Source organism: Apaloderma vittatum, unplaced genomic scaffold (genome assembly GCF_000703405.1).
Source record: "Apaloderma vittatum isolate BGI_N311 unplaced genomic scaffold, ASM70340v1 scaffold2863, whole genome shotgun sequence".
Classification (NCBI taxonomy): Eukaryota; Metazoa; Chordata; class Aves; order Trogoniformes; family Trogonidae; genus Apaloderma; species Apaloderma vittatum.
The window spans coordinates 17,757-41,037 of NW_009709615.1; the positions used below are offsets into that span (position 1 = coordinate 17,757).

General features: G+C 41.3%; 1 protein-coding gene across 1 annotated transcript in view; it reads left to right on the forward strand.

Annotated features, from left to right (window-relative positions):
- Nucleotides 1–8,286: 8,286 nt before the first annotated feature.
- Nucleotides 8,287–23,281, forward strand: part of FNBP1 (formin binding protein 1) — a 67,293-nt gene continuing 52,298 nt past the window's right edge. Inside the window, exons 1-4 of the mRNA XM_009866981.1 lie at nucleotides 8,287–8,343; nucleotides 13,705–13,820; nucleotides 18,048–18,104; nucleotides 20,657–20,804. Coding sequence (XP_009865283.1) covers nucleotides 8,287–8,343; nucleotides 13,705–13,820; nucleotides 18,048–18,104; nucleotides 20,657–20,804 — 378 coding nt within the window. The remainder of the gene's footprint in view (nucleotides 8,344–13,704; nucleotides 13,821–18,047; nucleotides 18,105–20,656; nucleotides 20,805–23,281) is intronic.

A 23,281-nucleotide genomic window follows, 5' to 3' on the forward strand; every position in this document is an offset into this window, starting at 1 on the left:
GACATGAGATTGTTGCCGCAAGAAGACTGAATTATCTCTTGCTCAGCTCGGCTTGCCTGCCCAGCTGATAAGCAGAGTATCCTTGCTGGGGGAAGCAGTCCTTACTTAAAAAATCAAAGGGTGTTACTTTTCTTGTTCAGAAGAACAAAATTAGGTTTCCAAGTCATATTGGTCAAAAGAGTGCATAATTGTTGATTTATTTCCATAAAATGCTCTGACTATTTTACTTTGAGAGGTCAGAGATTTTGTAGGGAGCCTGACAGGAAGGCTGTACAGTCAGCAGATGCCCTGCTTCCTAGATAGGTTATCTTGGTTAGCACAGTTTGGTTAACACATGAACTTGAGCTGCGTCCATTGGGGCTCAGGGTGTGCCCTTACTACAGCACCTTTGTGGGACAGGCAGCAAACCACCGTGTCTCGCGTGCTGCACTGTGTGTCCTCTGATTTCACTGTGAGCTGGTCCCCACTGCGGATCTGTTCAGCGGAGAGGCAGCGCTTAGCATGATGGGGCTGCGGCTGGAGCCAGAGGGCCTTTGCTGCTGCTACAGCTTGCTTCAAATGCGCCCTGGTCAGGTGGTCGGGCACTTCAGATTTAGCGATGGTAGAGATACTTGTGTTGGCAAACTCCAGTTCCGTATGTTTCGTGAATGTCGTGTTTATAGGGTAGGAAACACTGATTTCTTCCCATTTGACAGCTTGGTGACACAAAATCTCCCTTCTCATGTGAGTGTTCATTTAGTGCGAATTTGCCTCTTTCTCTTTAGGCGCTTGTAACTGTCTCATGTCCTGTGGAGAATCTCAAGTATCCTTGAGCGAGTAGCTGGGCTGGCTCCATCACAACCCCCAGAGCATTGTGCTTGGCCGCACGCGTGCTGCCCTACTGACTCTGCAAACCTGAAATGTGTGGGGGAGAACTTTCTCTTGTATTCCTGCATGTAATTTAATTGATGTTTGTTTGGTAATTTGCCTCAGATGAAATTATTCGTTGTCACTGCTGAACAAATGCATTGTGTGCTTTTGGCGGGTCAGCATTTTGCACAATATTTCTCCCTTCTTTATTCCACCTACTTTGATGCATTCATTTTTTGGCACTGTGATCTTGTTACTGAGAGCTGAGAGAGGCTTCTGTTGGGAGGAGAGGGGAGACACAGTGAAATTTCAGAAATTTCAGTGAAATTTATACAGTGGTTATTTGGCTAAGGAAAATGCAATTTATTTTCCTCAGATTTAGACTTTGATTAACACAAATTCAGACTATAATAAATGGGAGTTATAACCTGAGGATAAACTTTACTGAAATAGAACACAACTGGGCAGTGAGAATGTGTCTAATGCTCTCTCCCTCCAAAGGAAAAGAAACTTAAGTTATTGGAGAATCCTTGTTTATTGATAGCAATATATGCTTTGATGAGGGGATGGATCTTTCTGATCCCTAGCAAGATGTGTCAGTACAGTTGCCACGTTAGTTTTGGTTTAATCTTAATTTATTTTTCTTAATTGTGGAATTATTCTGTAGCTGTACAGGTGATCTTGTTCTTTGCAGTGAAGAGGCATGGCAGGATTCAGCTTAAAGTTTGAGTTATGCAAGTGGGATCAGTCTGAAACAATGTTGTCAAAATGAAGACAAGTGGCTTGACTACAAAACTGCAAAGTGTGTGCAAGTGTGGCAGGGGTTAGTCCCTTTTCTGAAGCGTTTATCAGCTGAAAAGCTGAGATGAGAAAAGTGATAGGAGAATATTTGGCAGGATGTTAGCTGAATGTCCTGCTTGCCATTTTCATAGCTGTAGAGTTGGGTCTTACTGTAATAAAAAAGCAGTACAACAAACCCCAATAGCTGGATTTAAGGAGTAATATCTCTTCAGCTTTTCCTCAGCACTTTGCTTATTTTCTTGTATCTGGCTTAGTTCCAGAATAAATCTAATTTCAATTTTTTTGTCAGTGTTCCTTGACTCCACAGAGTGGAGTGTATGAGTGGATAATACTAAATTCTGAAATGCACCTTGAGTTTGTTAACAGATATTGAGGTTATCAATTTAGTGCCTAAACTTGGAGTTTACACCTAGGTTTTCAGACGTTTAAAAATCGACATACTCAGAATGGCAGTGTCTGTTACTGCATTAGATTTTTTGAATTGTGTACATCTGTATATATCTCCATTTCTGAAAATATAAGCTTCTGAAAGCTTAACTATTTCTTGGATCCGAGCGGAAGCACCAGATTTCAGGGTTACAGATGGAATGCAATGGCAGAGAGGCATACTTGAGACATAGCAGTAATCTTATCTGGTCCCGAGTATGAAGTGGCCCTTGAAAAATCTAGGGCTGTATTTGTAATGTCATGGTATTTAAGATATTAAATACTTTTTGAACCCCATCTGTAAAGGAGTACTACAGTATTTTGCAGCTGTTAGTTCCATTTAATGTGAAAAAGAGAGGAGGGAACAGTCAGTTTGCAGACTTTCACCTTTCCTTTGAACTTGAGGGAGAGCCTTTAGGCTTGGTGGCGCTTGTTTTTTGACCTGAGGTATTGCCTCGGCTCCAGTGATTCTGAGGCAGCCTCCAGCTAAGCAGTGTTAGTACATTTTTCTTTTCCAAGTGTCTGTATAAACAGCCCACAAGGACACCATGTCTGCAGCGGAGTTTGGTAGTCAATTCTCAGAGTGCTTGACGGCCAGAGGAGGCGGCGAACATTACCCAGAGGAGTAAAGGCTGTTCTCTTCTGTTTAATAAAGATATTCGACTTTGCGTTAGCATCCATGTAGAAAATAGATTGGCACGCATGGTCAATTTTACAACTGACAGGTGATTTATTTAATGGAGATTAGAAGAGAAGAAGTTTTGCTACTGATAATACCCAGCATACATGGTGAGGCCTTTACTGTTTTCTATTTTTATTTTTTTAAAAAATGTAGCCCTTATGGGCTACATTTAGATAAAGGGAAAACAAGGACTCTCATTTTGCAAGATTTAACAATGTCACTGATTTTTTTTCTTTAAAGTGGTTTATCAAGCCACCATATTAGAAAAATAATCCAATCAAATCCACCCCCAAACTAAACAAAAAAACCCCAAACACAAACCTTCACCCAGACATCATTCTTCCAAAGAATTCAACAGAACAGGATTGAAACTGAGGAGTTCCTAAACTCCAGCTGTGTGCTTAGAGTCGTATTGTATTTGAAAAGGTTTGATATTAACGACAAAATTTTGCGCTTTGAAGATGCATGGAACAACTTGCATATTCTATGAGATGAATCCAGGATGACATTGGTTCATGAAAAAGTTGGGCAGAAATCAAGTTTCCTCAAAATACTTTCCCACAAGCTGCTGCAGGGCGAAGTATTGTTCTCGTGGATAAGGTTCTACTCTTGTAATGCAGTGTGGGTTTGGGTAAGAGGGGAGAATTCCCTTTTTTTGTGTGTATGTGTGTCTTCTTTTAAATGGATCAGCAGGCTTGTTTGTTTTTCTATTGTAGTTGTCCATGCAATAAGCAGGAACACTCTGTGGTTCATTTTTAATAATTAGTACACAACTGCCCAAGGGGGAAACTGTGTGGGCGAGAGATCTTGTTGATCTTTGTTTTAACAGCTGGCCTTATTAAGGGAGAGCATCACAGAATGGAACAAAAGAGGATGAAAATCAGTCAACAGTTAATCCAAAGATGTAGCCAGGCACCAAAAGATTTACTGGGAATTAGTTCTAAAATTGCATTTGTTCTTCTTTTTTTTTTTTTCAGAATAAAAGAATGGGGCGTGTATTAAATGAGGGAAGTGGGATGGTGTTGGGGAACAGTGAAAAGTTGCAACATTGTCAAGTGAAAAACCTTCCTGGCACAACAGCAGCATATATTTAGCATTGTTACCATGCTGCAGCTCCTGAGGGAGGCAGCTCGGGTCTGGAGCTCTGCTGCAGCTCATGATTTATACCATCCCGGCAGCGGAGCGATACACACCAGAATCTGCTCATTTTCAAAGCTCTTGTTTATAACACATGGAACAGTGAATCCCTGTGGGTCCTTGCAGCTTTTGGTCTGCAGCTCTGGATACTGTCAGCAAAAAACAAATCCACGTCCCGTTCCTATTCCCCCAGGATGAGCAGAAGGAAGAGGTTAGCATTGCTTTGTTTTGTTTCGTTGTTTTTTTAAATGAGTTTTGTGGGTATGATTAATGCTAATGGTAGAGATGCATCATCTCTCTGGGCCCCAGTAGATTTCAGCCTTTGCTTAGCTTTTACTCAGCTAATGAGTCTGGATTTTAGGGTCTACATTCTGCTGCTTATCCTCATACCTAGTAGGACTAAGTTCACTTAAATTGGTTAAATTGCACCAGTATCACCAAAAAGAGAAGTGGCATTTGCATGTTTGTCTTCAGTGTAAGTAACTGGACACGTACAGAAAAAAGCTGAAATGCACTCAATCCTTCAGTAAAAATATTTGGTATTTTTGGCCTTGTATCTGGCACTAGTTGAGATTTCCCTCTTATTATCTTACTCTTTAAGAGCTTTCTTGTTATCCTGAGTTGTAGTTTGCACATTATCATGTGTTTTGAAACAAAACTGTGTCCCATTGTGGGGTTTCTTGCCTGGATTTTATAGGCGAAATTTTGTATGCTTGAAAAGAAGTGTTCAGTTTTGAATGGTCTGTTTATGACAGATGGTTTTCATTGTGGTAAAGTTGTGCAGTGCCTCAAACCTCAAAATGTATAAACTTATTTGAAGGAAATTAATTGCTGCTGCAGCATGGCCATCTATGAAAAGTATCCGTGGACATTGCAAACAATGTTTTTTGAGCCTTAACTTTCCCATATTTGAAGAAAACTATGATAACTAATTTTCAAGAGCATGAGATCTTTGACACCTTTAAGGTGCAGATTTCTTCTTTCAAGAGAGGTAACACAACTTTCTTAAAAGCTTTCCCACTGATAACAGTAGGTGACTTGTGTTGAGTCTCTAACGCCTCTGTATGGCCTTTTCAGGTAGTTGAATAAAAATTAAACAGCACTCATATAATGCTTTATACTAGATGGATTTAGAGTCTTCCACATATGTCATCCAGGGCATGTAACCTACATAATTTCACATAAAAATCTCACTTTTTCCAAGAAAAACAGGTTCCCCATTTGCTTCCACAAGGACCATCTTCTTGTCCGCTACCGATCCGGTGTCCTTTGATTCAGTTGCTGTTTCTTTTAATTGCCTATTGCTGATCAGCTCTGGCCTGCTGCAGCTGAGCTGTTCTCATCCTCCTGCCTTCCCACTCCTCAGAATTAATCATCATTCCTCTCTGTTGTCTTACCTCGCAGCATCTTCAGAAGCTGCTGCAGTACCAGCAACCACATCCTCTCTCTCACCTTCCTTCCTGGCTGCTGTGTTAGCACCGATACTTGCCGTGTTGCTATAGAGGGACCACAAGTTGTGCTTTACCACATCCTTTGGAGGATACAACAGGCTAAGAGGAGGGGGAAGGCCTGGTTTGACACCAGGATGGCAGAGGTAGAGGTGTAATAGGTTTGGGCTCTGGTGAAGAAGGCCATTGGGTGTAGTGGTAAGAGCAGCCCCTGGAGCCAAGACCAGGAGGTTTCGGAGCAGCTCCTGCGCCTCTGGCCAGGGGCAGCCGTGACGTGCAGGAAGGAGCAGTTTCAGTTCACGGCTTAAGCTGTCAGCAGAGGAACCTAGACACTGAGAGTGTGCACGAACACCTTGGCAGTTGATGACACTGTTTGTACTCACACAGGGAAGTGTCCTCCCGTGACAGAACGTGTCGGGTTGTGCAAGGCTTCCGTAATAGGGGGTAAAGTGGGTCACCTAGGGCTGTGCTCCTGGTGTCCTGGCAGGCAGGCACTGACCTGATGCTCCGTGCTGCTGCTGAGGGAGTCCCTCCCTCCTTTCCTTCCCTTTGGAGCTTGCTAGTGGGCTTTGCGCTTCTCTTTGTCCTGCTCTAACGCACTCCTGGGGTTTAGAGTCTGGTGCTGTGCATCATCCTCAGGAGACTGCAAGCTACTCTTAATATGAAGACAGTCTCAGCATTTTTGCTGGTGGGGGATGTACCTGTGCAGCTTTACCATAGGTGGGTCTTTTTGTTAGGTGTTGCGATTTGTTCCCCGTCAACCCTGACAATCTGGTTGTGCTCCCCAAACGGGCTGTAATATTCATTTGGCTCTCCAGGTGCTGGTCTCTGTGCCATAGGCTCGGGTGGCTTTTTTTTAGAAGTGGTTCTTGTTTGACTTCTTCAGTCAGGTTTCCATCAAGGTAGGACTAGGGGATGGCCGAAACCTGCCTTTGAGACAGCACTTCTGCTTAATTAGCAGGAGGGGTCACTCTTGAGTTTGTGGAAGGTGGTTTTCTGGGTGGGGATGAGTGTGGTTGGTCTTAGGAGCAATTAAGAAGGTTACTCCCTGTTGCTGTCCTTTGCTGTGCAAAGGGCCTTGCTATTATGCTGGGGCAACATTAGTTTAAATACAAATTAAAATTGGCATAAGTATTAGAACTGACTTTGCTTTACAGCTCCAGCAAAATGCTGAAAAGTAAGCATTTCAAGGCTGAAATATAGACCAGAAACTCCTTAATTCATAATGTTTATTGGGACAAGTAGGACAATTAGAGGCGTGTTTAGCAACATAGAATGTATTTAAACATAAAACAGTCTGTTTCCACTCTTGATTTCTCTGTGTGTGTGTCCCCGCCAAGTTTGAAATGCACTCGGTTTCCTAATGATGCAGCAAAGGATCTTCTTGTTTGTTTTCTCCTAACCAGATCAAGTTCTGAGGTGAATTGAAAGACTTAAAAATACAGTTGAAAATCTTTTGTGCTTTATGGAAAAATGAGTTTAAGGGATGGTGATGAAGGGAAAACAGAGGTGGGAAAGATGGAATTTTTTCTGGGATATTTATTATTCATCTTGAGCGGAAAGATGCCTGTTTAAGGTGAAAGATCAGGAAGAATATATTTAATACTTAAAGAGTAAAATGAAATTAAACACATGGAGGAATAGGAGATCTGCATGAAGAATGCATGTGATCATAAATAGTTTTGTGAACGAGGACCGGATATACGGTGCTAACGGAAAGGTAGATTTGTTAAAGCAACCGGTGAAGCCACAGCATCACTAGAACGTAAACCGAAAAAAAGAGATGAGCTCCCTATCCCACTGGTACATCTTCCATGCTGCTGGCAGGCCTCCTTGTCTGTGCTGTGTGAAGCAAAAGGTTGGTGTCCTCTACTCCATTTTATACTTAACATCTATAAACACAGATGTTTGTTTAGTTGTCATTAACCGAGAATTTCACTGACCATAGCTGACAAGCGTTCTGGAGGAAATTGTCTCCATTTGTAGTGGCTCAGACAACAGATGTTGAAATATTTTCATATTTTCTGCTTGTCTCAGTTTTCTGGAAGGCTCTTGCAGTGGTAGCCTGTACTTTTTGCATTTTCTTTCATTATTAATTTGCCTGAAAACTGTTTAACATTTGCATATAGCTTTATTGTGCGTCTCCAAGGATCTGTGATCTGAACTATGTTATGTTCTGCTAGCACTATAGTGCCATATGGGATTTAACAGAGCCTATGAAGGCCTCCTCTTGTTAATTATTTTTATGATTTTAAGTTGTTAAACCATGGAATCTAAAAAAGTAATTTAGAATTTGAACACTGTAATGTATTCTTGATCTTCACTTCAATTCCTTTTTGACTATGGAAATGGGTGAGAGTGTTGAGAGAAAAAAAAAAAAAGTGGGGGGAAGAAAGGAAAAAAAAGCCCAGGGATGTAGCAGGGCAAGGTGTGAACCAGAGGTGAAAATTAGTATTTAATTCCCTTATTCCTACTTATGTTTCAGGGCAATGAATAAACAAGTGATTTGGGGACGGGATGAAATCGAATGAGGCAGTAGAAAGTTTTCAAATATTCTTAATGTTTAATCATGAATCTTTTATTATGTTGCTCGATTAGAATTATAGGAGGAATACGCTAAATATAAAGGCTTTGTTTTTCTGTTATTAGTATCTGAATTTTCAGCATACTCTTTCTTCACTACTTCTGTCTGTACTAGCATTCTTCATAATTCTGCACTCCTATTGCTGAAAGTAGCAGAGTGACAGAGTGACAGTTGGGCCTGGTTACTGCTGTAGTAAACACTGCCACCGGAGTCTGATCTGAGCGAGTTTGACACAGTGATGAAACCTGCAGAATTAGTTGATAAAGTCTCCCAGAATCTAATGTTCTATTTGCAGTCAAAACCAAATAAAAACCCCAGGACTTCTGTCCAAGCTTCATGGTGGAGTTGGGCTCTACGTCATGAGCCTTTCTGTTGGTGAAGAGCAGTTACCGGGCACCGGGAGTACGACGACCCGAGTGAGCGTCGTCTGGCCACAGAGACGGAGAGAAGAGCAAGGACACCCACTTTCCTGCAGTACGTGTTGATGCTGAAGCCCCTTGGAGGCAAATTAAGGTTCCATTCCTCACTGGATCTGAGCAAGCCCTGTGTTGGACTATTTTGCAATAGATGGAAGCACTCGTGAAAGAGGAAGGAGTATCTCACTGAGCTGATCTTCAGAGACCACATGAATAACACTTTCTTTATTGCTCAATAATTGGTTGTACTCCATGTTATATGGCTTAGAAAAGGGAAGAAAGCTTTTTTTTTTTTTTTTTTTATGGCTAACTTTCTTCTTCCCAAAATGTTTTGCATAGCTGGGGAATGTGACTTGAGGAGAACAGCTGAGAAGTGAGGGGATCTGACAACTCAAAGTAGCCGTTAAAATGAAGAAAAGCAAATAGGCAGCACTATTTCCATTTTAAGCATTCTCAGTGTAACAAGCATGCAGTGGAGTTTCAGAAAGAATGCATGAATGTGAGGTTATTTGGGCAGCGGTAGAAATACCAGGAGAGAATTAATGGAAACAGAAATGAAGTTAGAAACACGCTTTGCCTTAGGGATAAAATTGGCAAAGCACGCTGGGTACTTGAATGTCCAATTCCCGTTCAGGTTAATGACTAAAGTTCTTTCCTCTTTTGAGCTTCAGTTTTTGTGTGCGGGCTCCAGAATGTGTTAAACTGAACAAATCCAAAGAAGCTGTTTCCAGCAGCCTACAGCAGAGGTTCTGCTTTCCCACCCACGTGAAGTCGGGTGGGTCAGCTTGTGCATTCAAACTCCTCCATCGCTCGGGGAAGGCACGAAGGGTTTGCACTGGCATGTGCTGCCGTCACTGGGAAGCCAGTGGAATCTGATGAAGTTACAGCTGTATGAGCGGGTTAATTACGTGGGCATCTTGATTGTCAATCACAAGTCTATTCTTCTGAATAAGCTGTTGATATCACAAGTCAGTATAGGCACCTGAAAATGGGAAAACATGAGATGTGGCACGTTGGGAGGCCAAAGAACACAGACAACAGTGTGAAGGCAGTGGTGGGAGCCTGCTGTGATGATACTCATTGTCGATGCAGTGTTTTGCTCAAGCGTGTTCCTAGTTGTGAACTAGTCTGTGAGTCAGTGGAAAGCAGTGAATGCTTCCAGAAAGTGTTTTGGTGATTCTTTTTCGGAGAAAACAGGTGCAAAAAGTGACCTTTTGTTTCCACCCCCACTGTGGTCTGGTGGGAGCGTTCTCACTGAACACTATGTCATGCTGCTTGCCTTGTTTTCTTGCGTTTCCTGAGGAATGCTAAAGCCTTGTGGAATTTAGTGTTTTCTGATGTTAGCCGCAACTGGAAGGGTAAGGAGGCTGCAAAAATGAACAGAGGAGAATGTGTGTTAAAATTGAAGGCTGAAACAGCAGCTCACGAAGGTACCTGAGCCATCTTCCAACTGATGATGGACGACTGTAGTGGCACACTTCACCTCCTAAACCTGTACCCATCCTTCACTCTCATTAGACTAGAGCCAAGTTCCTTCAGAGCAGAGACAGATAAACCCTCACAAGCTGCACTTCTGCTTCTTTTTGTAAGGCAGATGCTTCCCCAGCCCCTAGCTTCTTCCTGGCTTCAGTGGGACACCGGTACATTTATTGATCTCTGTGATGGAAAGTCCTCGTAGAGTTTTACTGTTTGAGAAGCTTCTTACACCAAGCGCTGCAAATGCTTAAGTTAGCCAAAGTACTAGCTATTTTACTGATGACATCACTCCCCGCTGTGAGATATTTGTTTGCTGGCGTTGATGACTGTGAAGAACTTTTTTAAAGCTATAAAATGATTCTGAAGGTCAGTGCAAACTTGAATGAAGCGTAGTACTGGAGTCTGGGAATCTTTTGCAGTAATTTTCTAGCAGTTTGCTTCTGATGTGAGAGGCAGTCTATTTTGGAGAAAGGTGAAAAATCTCATTGTTAAAGGTACTAAAGCTAGAGCACGTTTGTCACAGAATACTTGAGATTATTTAACTCTCTGATTTTCTGTGATAATGTGTTTTTGTAATGAACATGATGTTGTTGTTACCTACTCTCAAAATTCTTTTCAGAAATGTTGGGTTTGCCTTGTGTGTGTGTATCTCTGTGCTTCCGGATTCCGTGAGGTCAAGGTTTTGCTTTGTGATGAAAGCATTCCGTGTAACGCCTCTGCCTACCTTCAGGTTGCTGAGCAGATCCATGAAATGAGGACTAGCTGTGCAGGGACCCACTGCCTTTCCTTTGGACCCTCGTGCTCAGCCAAGTGGTGATGTGGCCACCTTTTGTGACTGTTTTCATTCCTAAGAAACACTGAAGAGAGAACGGATAAGGGAATACGTGACCCTGGTGTAGCACACTGGTGTGGGGCGTTGGCTGCGAAATGGCACATGGGCCAAACCCGTTTTGTGCTCGGAAAAGGCGAGAAACTCTTCTCTTTGGCAAAGTCTGGAGAGGGTTAAATTGCTTGCTAAATTGCTCGCCTTGTTGCTTAATAGAAGAGGTCAGTGCTCGTTGTTTATCTGGTTGAGGTTCTTCTGGTTTACCGCTCGGTGCAGGACGAGCGTCTCTGCTCACGTTATAAATGGCAAGTTAGCATCTTGGCGTGGCTGGTCTGTCGGACAGCTGCGACGCGGTGCATTCACCTCCGCGCCGCGCTTCATGGACTTTTCTTTTGCCAGACTCAACACACTGAGATCACCGAATTGGCCCAGATGCGTCTGTGCGATCACAGACCCCACTGAGGCAGCTCCCTGGAGCCATTTTCAGGTTTTTACTCCTACTCTGATCTAGAGTTGAGTCAAGGTGGTGGTGATGGAAGAGGTTTGGACATGCCACCACCAAGATTGCCTTTCTGGGGTGAACTTGTTCTACGTTTCCCGGCAGTCAGCAGCCTGAATTACCTTGAAGGGCAGGATCTCCCTGAAAGGCATTCTTCCCTATGGGAAACCGTGTCCTTCCCTCTTGGGATGAGGGTGCAGTAGGACTGTAAGTTAGCTTCTTGCTCCTAGCATGGTATCTGATAAAGGCAGCTTAATTTGCTTACAGGGATTATTAGGGTGTGGATTTCCCTCCCTGAGATTTCCTTTCTTGAAGTTGGGAGTGTGTGTGAACCTGTGAGTAATGGACTGCCTCGTGGCGTATTTATTTTATATGCATCTCCTTATGTTAAGTAATGTAAATTGTGGAAGAGTGTGAGAGAGCTATAAGACCTCTATCGGAAACCTTAGAAAGGTCGTGTTTGTGCTACTTTCTCGACACCAGCATAATCCGAGAGATTCAGAGACGGTATGTTTGAAGCGGAGCAGAAGGTGCCGTGTTGTGCTGGCGCTGGACTCCAGACATCACAGCGTGTCCCTCCCTGACCTGAGCCCTCCGGGAGGAGGAGAGGTCTGTGATGTTACCAGTGTCACGTCATCTTTTTATTCTTCCCAGCTGTGAAATTATTTGAAATGAGGATTTGTCTCTGTGCAAATATTTACTGCTTACTACATGCCTTCCCTTTTGCAGAATGCATACAGCCTATTTTTTGAGTGAATGATGTTACCTATTTTTTTAAGAGTGGTTTATATTGCTGGAAGTCAGGCTCTTCTGTGTAGTTTGATTATTTTTTTTTTTCCTGTTACCCTTAACCACTTTTTCTTAATTCCTGGAGCACAAGGCTTAGATATTCACTATTTCTGTAATTTTGTACGATTGCCCTTTTGCTGCTCTGCCCTCAGTGCCTCTTTAATCAACATAAATTAAGTCGAAGCCTAGTCTGGCTTGGCTGAAATGGTTTAAAATAGCACTTTATGCTAAACCAGAGCAAATAACGCAGCTACACAAACCCTGTATGTCCTATGCCGTGCATGTTACCTGCTGTCTTAACCTAACTTCTTGCTGGAGTTGTGCGGATTTTCCACCTCTAACATGGCTCCTTTTTCTTCCTCTCCAAATGCAATTAATACAGTTTTGTTAGCAAGTAGCAGCTTCTGCGCACGCGATTCTTTTGTTTGATGCTAGAAGAATCTCTCCCGATACTGACCTAATTTACTGGCAGAGCCAGAAAGCAGTGTTTGCTTAAAAGCAACATATTCACAACCCAGGCTTTGTGGTACTCCTCTGTTGTTTTTCTGCTCTGTGCATCTGAGGAAGTGGGTTTGTATTGCTTTGATAGCGTTTGATGATAGCTCTGCAAACTGCGAGTCACACGGCCAGATCCCTGGCAGATCTTCAGCGTCGCTTCTCTCAGAAGCTCGAATTGTAGCAGCTAAGAATCTGACCCAAATCTATTGCTTGTGTACAGATTTTTTGGAAAATGTTGTAAATCTAACCTTTGTACTGCAGATGTACAAACTTATTCACTATTTTCCATGTAAACCATAATGGAACTTGATGCCAAATAAGTCAGGCTGAGACTGAAGACCTTGTTTACGTTGTGTTTCTGTCAGGATAAGTGCATCGCAGTTTAAAAATATTTTCCAAGGCTTGTAGAAACATTAACTTCTGAAATGCTGTGTGGAATGGATGATTATGGAATTTGAGTGTTGTTAAAGAACAAAATTTTTAAAAATGAGATAATTCTTGGCTAAATCTGCAGATAGTAATAAGCTGGCTTAGATAATTAATTTGGATTTAGAGTTGCTTAATTTCTCTTGGCATTTGCAAATCCCAGACTGACTTGTGGAATGTTCTCGATTGAAAAAGATTTTATTGAAAACATGTGTGACTGTTTTTGAGGGCAACGATATTTGAAGAACAAAGTAGCATCTGTATATAAATGGAGGTAGGCAAATACCATAAACACAGCTAATGCCATTTTTTGGTGGCATCATTTCTTATCATATCTTCTATTTTAGAATAAACCAGGCTATGGGGAAACAAATTCTGTTCTGTAAAAAGATTGTTAGCTGTTCTAAATGATATTTTAAATTCATAACTCACAAAGCTTGAGTATAAATCGTATTTTTTTTAGATGAAAATCGAGGTTATTAATTAGGAGTAGACTTCAAATTCGTGGAACTTTGGTAAACTTTTCAGAGTCAAATAAAATACCAACAAGAGTATCTATTCCTTATCCGATGTCTTTATATTAGAAGATTATATTCAGTAGAATTGCCAGGATTTCTGAAATGAAAAATTCAGATTCAGAAATGAGCAATGAGGACTGTTTCTGAATTGGTGTCATGTTAAAAGACATATTTCTGTCGATTAAAAACCTGTGTTGTTACAAAAGTGTCTTAACTGTGGTAATGGAAAATATTAATAACACTTTCTTCATGGTGATATGCACTTTGGAAATTATTTTTAGTTATCTCTGTGTCCAACGAGACAAAACAATTTTTTTGATTCATTGCAGGACCAGTTTGACAACTTAGAAAAACACACGCAGTGGGGTATTGATGTTCTGGAAAAATACATCAAGTTTGTAAAAGAAAGAACAGAGATTGAACTCAGCTATGCAAAGCAGCTTAGGTAAGTTGATACGTGAAGTTCTGGACTTGGAGTTAAATCTATTCAAAGCCTGTAATCATCTGCGAGTTTACTTTTTCAGTGGTGGTAATTTGTTTGCCTTATAATAATGGCTTTTAGAGAATAGCTTTAATTTAGAGAATGGAAAGCTAAAGTTAATTCAAGATACTGTTTTATGACCTCTGCCAAAAATCTTATGCTTTGCAATAAGAAAGGATATTTAGATGACTGAGACGCACAATTAATGGCTCAGGGTTTGAGGATAGTTATTCTAAAGTTTTCCAGGAAATTAGAACAGCTGCACGTAAATCCTGAAGAGTTTAAGAACACAACAGAATAATGATCATTTGTTGTAAGGTGAAGCTTAGGGTTTCTTGTCATAAAAGACAGGCTCTGTATGAATGCATGTTGGAGAAACTGCAGGTCAGAAAGTCAGCCCTTGGAAATTTCATCTCTGTAGTTAGCCAGGTTGCAGCCTGAAATTTGAACTTTGACAGTTTATAATCTTGCCACTGTTCTGGTGATTTGTCTCCTGAACAGCACAGAGATGCTGTGAAGTTATTTGAAGTAGCTAAATTACTGGAAATTCCTGTTATGTATGTTCTACATATCTGGGTTGACCATGAAGTTGTAGGTAAAGAGACAAGTGTATATGACCCAGACCCGGAAAACCTATTCCTTGAGGTCAGATGCAGTTTCAGTGGGGAAGGGATACTAAGAACCCTCCCAGCATGGTAGAAAAAATGAAAGGTGAGCAGAAGTTAGGAGGGAATACAACACGCAGGTGGTCCTGCTGCTACCGAGAGAGGCCGTGGGGCAAGGATTTTGGCAGCCACTAAGGTCCAGGGTGATCAGCTGGAGGTGGTGGAGCTAACTGGGAAGGGGAATGCAGGACTAAGCCTTCCCTAAACCTCCAGTAAATCCCTACCCTTGCTTTGGCATGACTATAATACATAGCAGAGCTCATACCATCTTCTCAGTATTTAGAGAGATGGAGATCTGGGGTTCTAGTTGATTTGGATCTATCTAAAGCACAGCATCCATTAAAAGAAAATCACCCAGAATTCTTGGTTCTTAGGTTAGAATGGATTTGAGATGCACAATGATCTGTTATATATCATAAAGGCCTGCCTTTATGGTTATGTGCTTTCTCAGGGGAATGCCACAAGGATTCCCCCGGGGTTTCTGCTATAGACAAGCAGGAAATAGAAAATGACTTGTGCAGGAACAAATTGCTCCCATCCTATGGAGATGAGAAGAGATTGAATTACAGAGGCAAAATGAGCTGGAAGAAAGAGTATGACTACACTGGGAAACCCCAGCAGACTGTCTGGGTAAGCAGGGCCCATCTTAGGAGGAATCATGCACTAGGCTCTGAATTTCTTAGGATGACAAGTTTCAGGGATGAAGAGCCTAACTGGGAAAATACAGATGATCAAAATAAGCAAGGAAAGTGGAAGATAGTTTTACCCGTGACTGTGCAGAAACTCTGAAATCCTGAATTTTATTTCTTATTCTGTCCTAGAGTTCCAAACCAAACTTAATCAATTTGTTTCTTTTCTCTGTATTTTAATTCCCCCTGCATAGCTGCATTTGTCTCTCCCACGCATGGGTATGAGTTGAGGACAAATACATCCATTTCTGAGGAGCTCTTAAACACAATGTTGTTTGGAGTAATCTAAGAAGTTAGAGATATAGAAGAAAAAACAAGAGTGTAGACTTGTCAAATGTTGAGATAAAACAGTGCTGGATGTTTAAAAGAAAATAATAATCCTGCATCTGCTTTTAGTAAGTCTCCTCAAGCCTAGTGCTAACCTTTCTTGTGTCATATCTGTCCGTTTGGTGTGAAAGGGCAGCAGCATATTAAAAAGGGACAAGCTAACACAAGGTACTCCTGTGGATTTAACTCTAAGTTTTATTTATATGGTAAGTAAAGCTGTTGAACTTTTCGTTTGTGAAACATGTTTTCTGCTTGGTTTTGAGCTTCCATTAGATGTTATATGCTGGACTCTGTTCTCTGAGGGCTGAAGTGGTGCTTTGTTTTTCTCCTTCCCTGATCACTACTAAGCATCACAAAGTGTGTCAAAAGCCCTGCTTAATGTGGTGATGGACAGATAGCCTTGAGGAAGATGTATTGGAAAAAAAATGCTTAGGTTACCAGGATAATCTGAGAACTGGGAACCTCTGGTGGATGATAAGTGTGAGAGAAAGTGCAAGATGCCACAGAAGTGGGAATAAGGGAGCAGAGAAACAAGCTGGAAAGGCAAAAGAAATGATGCACAAAATCTTTCCAGAATTGCTCTTTTACTGCTGGTCTTTAATTTTATATGTTAGTTCTCTCTTTAATCACTGTTAGATCTGAAGCTGTCGTTGCTTCATGAGCTTGAGCCTGGGAAGTGCTGGGGTTCTGGTCGTGGCAGGGCACGATTGCGTGCTGAACTTCAGCAACACTTCTGGATTCAGTATCACTTCTGTGTTTTTTGTGTGTGTCCTGGTTAAAACACCATGTATGTTTTTGACTTAAAAAGAAAAGGAAAAGAAAAATACCAAATATATAGACTCTATATTTTGTGTTTTATAAAATATATAGAAAATAATAAAATGTTTGACTCTGCTAATCCTTGTTATGCTTTCGGAATCTTTTTCTTCTGTGAAAACACACTACCTGGATTTTTTTGCCCCAGCTCTATAGCATTTCTACACGTATAAAGATTCACAAGAAGACAGTAGTTGTGTATGTCAGAATTAATTGGGCAACATGACAGGGTGCTTCGAGTGTGTCTGAAAATCCCTTATTAGTGCAGGCTTCTGTGCATGTTTTTGTGTGGTTTCCTCGTTAAGCAGGTGTGTGGAGGGAGACATTCCCATGGCGTACGGAGAGTGCCACAAGACTTACCGTAATCACGCACAACAGTTTGTAGAATTCTTCCCATGCTGGTGTTCTGTGGTTGAAGCTGCTCTGTGCAGAACTAGAGACGAGTTCGTTGTTTCGGAGCATGCTCTTTTCAGAGAAGGCAGAGGCTGGGAAGGAGATGCTTAGTTGGATCCCTTCCAGTAGGGAGACTTAAATTTTGAGAAACACGTGTCTGCCTGTGCAAATCTGCCAGAGTTCTGGCTACTACTCTGTTTCAGCAGATGCTCCTTAACTCCTTAAGGAAAATAAAAGGAATAAGAAATGTTAGATAAGAGGTCCTGCTATCTCCCAGTTAGCAGTGAAAAGGACGTGCAATAGGGAGGTGGTCACACTTCCAAAAAAGCAGTTTCTTTTCAGCTGGATGAGTTCTGGGATTCCTCCAAAGAATTTGCATAGATAGGTCAGTGAAATTTGTTAGTCATTGGAACAAACTGGCATTGGTCAGCTCTCTGGTTTGCATTGTTTAAAGGACACCCAAAGTGTGCTGTGGTGCAATATGCACGTAATGCTGAGCTTTACATGTCAGAAAGGTGTACTGAGCGCTGGGGACAGCACCTGTTCATCAAACCCTTGCCTTGGTGCTGCCCAGGGGCTTGCAGTCAGTGGACTACGTAATGTCTGTGAAATGCACTAACAATTACGCTCAGATTTCCTATTCAAGATACGATCGCTTGAGGAGCATATCGATATTTGAAAATCAGTGCTTGGATGTGGGGTAATGAGAGATGCAATCATCTGTGCTAATTGGGATAATCAAATTTCACATGTCTTCCAGCATCAGTTGATAATCTTAAAATGACTCCCCTTTTGTCAACTCAGTGCAGCTTCCCACAGCTTCATAAAGAGTTTTCTTTTCCTTAGAAGCATCCTGCTAAAGGTAAATTTCCCTGGCCAGGAGCCTCAATTGCTGCATTTAATGGACTGGCTGACCTTTGGGTATGGAGTAGCACCTTCTACTGGGTGGAGTTTGTAAAGCAGGTCCCTCTACTTCAGGACCAGCTGTTTTACTGTAAAAGAGTCTCCTTCAGATCAGATGGAGGAGACTTGTGCATCAGCAGAACCAGAGCTCGGGTGTATTGATTTCATGACCTTAATTTGTGAACCTCTTGGGTCCAGAATCTGCTACTTTATTGCAGTTCTAAAGATGTGCTGAAGCACTGTGCGGCCCATTCTTTGAGTGCTACTTCTGAAACGGTGTCTGGTCACTGCAAATAAAATCCAAAGTCCCACAGAATGTGTATTCGTGCAGAGATTATCCAGGTAATTTAAAGGAGATTTTAAATTTAATTTTTTACATATATATTTTTTAATTTTAGGAATCTTTCAAAGAAATACCAACCCAAAAAGAACTCCAAAGAAGAGGAAGAATACAGGTATGTTCATTATCAACTGCTGGGTAAGCATGCATTGAAGGAGAAAGGGGAAAAGTTTGTGTTACCAGCTACAGTTTGACTTTTAAAACAAAGATTTTAAAATTCAACTGTACAAGTATAGAAATCATAGATGCAGAGACAGGGTCACATGGTAGATACTAAGGAGTGAACTTTGTATTTGGTTGGTAACTGCTTAGTTCCCTTTTTATGTTATGATTTCTGGATGCCTAGTTTGGTGGATTTTAGTTTGTGGGTTTTTTATGTACTTTAAAAACTTTAAACCAGACTCTAGGATCCTGACTCTTTGAAGTGGACACCAAACTCTTAACTACTTTTATCAGGAACAGAAACGGTTGCTAATTTTAGCATGAAACTTTAGTCTGCGTAACTCTTAAATTACTTGAATAGACTGACAGCACAGATTAATAACTTACTACAGGGATAATGTTGTAACACCACGGAGAAACCAGTGGCTCTCAGAGTAAGGTGAGGGATGGAGGTTGTTCTCCCAGAGCCCTGGGATGGATCGACACACGACGTGCTGCTGTTGAAGGACGATGTGTGGTCTCAGCTGCTGCTCCACGTATTCTCACTGTGTCTCCCTGGTGTGAGGGTGCCACGGTGGAGCTCGCTCACGGTTCCCACAGCCTCAGCGCCCAGCTCCTGTGCCGGGTGACACTGCGGACGTGGATACCGGTGATGATAAACCACGTGTCCTTAAAAACATTCCTGCCCTTGACAAGATCAGAGATATTCTTCAACAAGAACTTTCTAGAGAAGGAGCTTTCCAAGAGACAGGCTGCAAGCCAGAGCGAGAACCTTTTTCCTTAGAGCACTTTGAAGTTTCTCAACGTCAGTGTTCTGTAACGCATCGGCTTTGAACGAAGGCTTTGCACTCTCTGCCCCGGTGACCTCGCGTTGCAGGAGGCTGCTCTGCCTGCCTCTGGAGAGCCCAGCAGCAGACTCGAACCCTTGACCTTGGAATATGAAATGTTTCAAATAAGTTTGCATACAGATCCAACTGCACAATTATATTAATTCAGGTATTTGGGTCAGACCCCCAAGCTTCTCTGTGCAGCTATTCTTGTGGCTCACATTAAGAGAGATAACAGCCTTTTAATTTTAAAATGTTTTTAGTGACACTGTTTGGGAATCAGTTATTCATGCCATTGTTTCCTGAGATATTGATATGTAAGTAAGGAAGTGTATGTTACCAGTAAATCAGCTGTTTTGGTCTATACCTGGGATTATGAATAAATCTGCCTTTGGCTAGTTATACTGTGAATGGATATTTTGAGTTTACTACAAGCTTTTTTGACACATCTTACATTGCTGTAAAAGGATAGTGGAGCTGTTCATGTGATATGGCACAGATGATCCTGTGTATCCTTTGCCCTTTCAAATATAGCGTTCACCTCAGTCTAATTTCCTCATGTCTCTAAACAATGTCTGGGATTTGTCATGCGACCTTTGGGTGCCTCGGACACTGCTTTGATACAGACTGTCTAAATATTATCTGGTTTCAAGCTTTTTGTCAGTCTGTAGTTCTGTGGCTTTGGTTCTCTATCTCTGCAACCGGGATTTCTCTAGAGGCACCACAGGTTGACTGGGAGTGTGGCTGCTTGCACTGGACTACAGTTTTAGTCTCTCTTTTTTAGTTTGTTTTTTTTTCCCTGTTTTTTCTCTGATGCCTTTTTCTTGCCTACTTGCACCACTCCCCTCTGTTTCCTCTAAATCTCTCCCCATTTGCTTTGCTTTTTCACCCTTTAGGTGACATTAATGCAGATTGCTACCATCTAAAAGTAATAGATTTTTTTAGTATGTACAAGTGCTTCAAAGCTGCTGCTTTCCAGCTGACCAGCACTGCCAGCTGGGGCATTTAAATGCAGCTTTGTTGACTCTATGCTGAATATACCAGTGACATAATCCACTGTTCTGAAATTCTGTGCACAGATGTTCGTTTCTTCCATTTAATAATACATGGAATGTTGTATAGGAGATTTTTTTAAATATGAAAAATAAACCTTATGATGGGAAGTACTAAAAAATAAGGGCTGTCAATGAACACCTGGTTAGTAAACTCACTACCTTTATAAACTGTAGATGATTTAAATCCAATGTACACTATGAAAAATTTTCTTTTCTGCACTGCACTAGCCAAAATGTTGGACAGGAACTTGCCAGGTCGGGTGTACTGATGGCTCGGTGCATTGTATTGTAGGACTCAAAAGAGTGTAGCTAGAAATGTGTGGTGAATAGAGATTAGAATAGTGAAGTCCCAGAGCTGTGCTGATAAAAAACCTGGCACTCTAAAGCTGTGGTATTTTAGGAACCAATGTCAAACTGTCTAAATCCAGATAAATTTATCAGACAACTTGTCAGGGTGTGGGATAGGCTTCCTTTTGAGAAATTCCTTCAAGTGAATCTGTGCTAATCCATATTCAGTCTCACATAACAATATTAAATGCTTGAGAAGGATACAACCTCCCTTTGCAGTGTGTCTTTCTGAAAAGAAAGGGGCTAAAAGCAAAATGCGTTTTTGTCCTCTGCAGGTACACATCAACTAGAGCCTTCCTAGCCACTTTAAGTGAAATGAATGACTATGCCGGACAGCATGAGGTCATTTCAGAGAACATGACCTCTCTTATCACTGGAGAGTTAACACGCTATGTGCAGGAGCTGAAACAAGAGAGGAAATCGGTAATTGATTTTTTTTTTTTTAATAATTCACAATTATTAATTGCTGTTTAAGACAGATAAGGGAGTTCAGTGGTATGCAAATTTTTTTTGTAGTTAATAAACATGAGCTTTGCTAATGAACTGAGCAGTAAAAAAATTGGGTTATGTGCTCTGGCCAAGTCACTGAACCATTTGAATCAAATGTTCTAAAATCAGGCAGCAGTGCCTTCAGGAGAATCCCTGCTAAATATGGTCAGAGACCCATCTGTGCTTAAGGCTCTGTTAGCCAAAAGCTTGCTTAGGGAAGAGTCCTGCAACACTGTGTAAAGCCTGAAATAAACAGAGAAACTGCAGTACTGAGACTGACTGAAAGAATTATGAAGATTGTGGTTCATGTTTTCCTGCTTCTCAGCCAGATCAGATCAATAGATCTTTCTGGAAAATTATTCTAATGAGACATATGGGACGTCTTGTTTTGTGATGGTGGGGAATCTGGTTTTCAACCTGTTTATCCTTCAAGACTGGTAAAATTAGGAGCTTTATGTTAGTGCTCTATTTTAGCTAGTAGTTTATGAATCTATGTTCCTGCTGTAGTAAATGTTCAAAGCTGATTAATTTGCGTGTCACGGGCTATGAAATGTGTCTAGTCGAGATGTGATCTTGTTCCTCCTCTTGAAGACCTTTTATCCCTAGGATGAGTGGGTATAAAACAGGGATTCCAAGCATTATTGTTACAAATATTTATAACACAAATATAAAATAAAGTGTAACAAGGCAGGAGACTGTCAGGGCACTTTAACTCATTTTCAAATTGTTGGTCCGTTACGGAAGTCTGGCTCAGTCCAGTAAAACTTTGCGTTTAGAAATAGTCCCACTAAGTAAATGTTAAGCATGTATTGAAGTGCAGTGCAGGACCAAAGTCCTGGAAATTACATTCCCCCCCTGCCCTGAAGTACAATATTGAGCTGGTAAGTCTCTCAACAGAGGAATAGGAAGCATTCTAGTGGGCATTTTTCTGTTGCTTCTGGTGTTTTTACCTATTTTTTCCATTATGTGGACTGATAGGGTGATTAGACCTTTTAAGTACAGTGCAAGAGGACTTGCTGTTTTTCTTGTGAAGAAAGTGGGCAGTAACTGGATTCCTTTTTGGTTTATTTCTAGACTTTTGTAGTAAGTATGGCTTAAGTAATGGGTGAATAAAAGGGAAATTATTTTAGTATTGGTCAAATAATGACAGCATGAGAACAGCAAAAGAGCCTGCTGGCGGTATTTTTACCTGCTGTTGCTGGTAATTCTTAGCCTTTAACAGAAAACAATTGTCAGACATGGTTGGCTGCTTCATTCTTGTGACATGAATATTAAGCTTTTATGAATTATGAGTCCTTGTCTGATTCTTGTAGATTGCTCATTTATGAGCGAATAGTGTTGAAAAGGAAACTGCTTCTGCCTGCAGGCGTTTTTCAAACGTAGCCTCTCTCACTTCATGCTGTAAACCAGAAATGCATCAATCATGCTGGGATCTGCAGGAGGGGAAGGTGGTTGTTGTGTAAATATCACAGGGGGCTGATGCTTGGCAAAACCTTTTATGATACGAATTAATGAATAGCTTGGTATTTCCAGAACTTTTGCTGGCAGAGTTCTCATGCTTGCTGCTTGTTATGTCCTCAACTGGTATGCTACACGTTCATAGAAGCATTTCGATTGGAAAAGACCCTTAAGAGCATCAAGTCCAACTGTTAACCTAACACTACCAAGTCCACTAAGTCACAAGATCACTCCTGGGCCGCACGTAGGAGTTGGGAGATCCACATTCTTGTCAACAGAGTCTTGCATAATTTGAATTAAGTCATTCAGATGTCCAAATAACTGTAAAGTGGTACACTTCCCATTTTTTTCATTATAACTGAGATACAAACATCTTTACAATTTTTTTTTTTGTAATTTCCCATTTTCCCATCTGGAATATGGAAACGATATGCAGAGTTGTCATAAATGCGTGAAAGATGATCTCCAGTACAGCAGGAAATGATCAAGGCAAATACATCAGACTTAAGAGCTTCTGTTTCCGAAGGAAACCCTTTTGATATGCACTAAGGATTGTGCATTTAACAGGGTCCTGGAGGATGAGCGTGGTGATCTTTCAACTCGTGGGTCTGGTGCATGCCTGCATTGCTCTGTTTTCATGCTCATTTAGCTTATTGATTGAAGTGGAATTACACCAGCTGATGATTGGGGGTGCACAAATAAATCACACTTCTTTTGGTTTTCTGTGACAAGTACAAGCCTGTAGCCTTGCAGCAGCACGGGTCTTAATAGTATGCAAAGCTCTGTGTTGGTTTTATGATGGTTAAAATTTGTTTGACGTGCAATTTGTACCTCTATTGGATTTTTTTGACTGCTGTGAAAGGCGTACTTGATGGCTGCCTGTATCGTGTTTTGCCATGTAAAGTAGTTCCTAATGGTGAAAATAAGGGAAGAATCAGCAAATCAAAACCAGG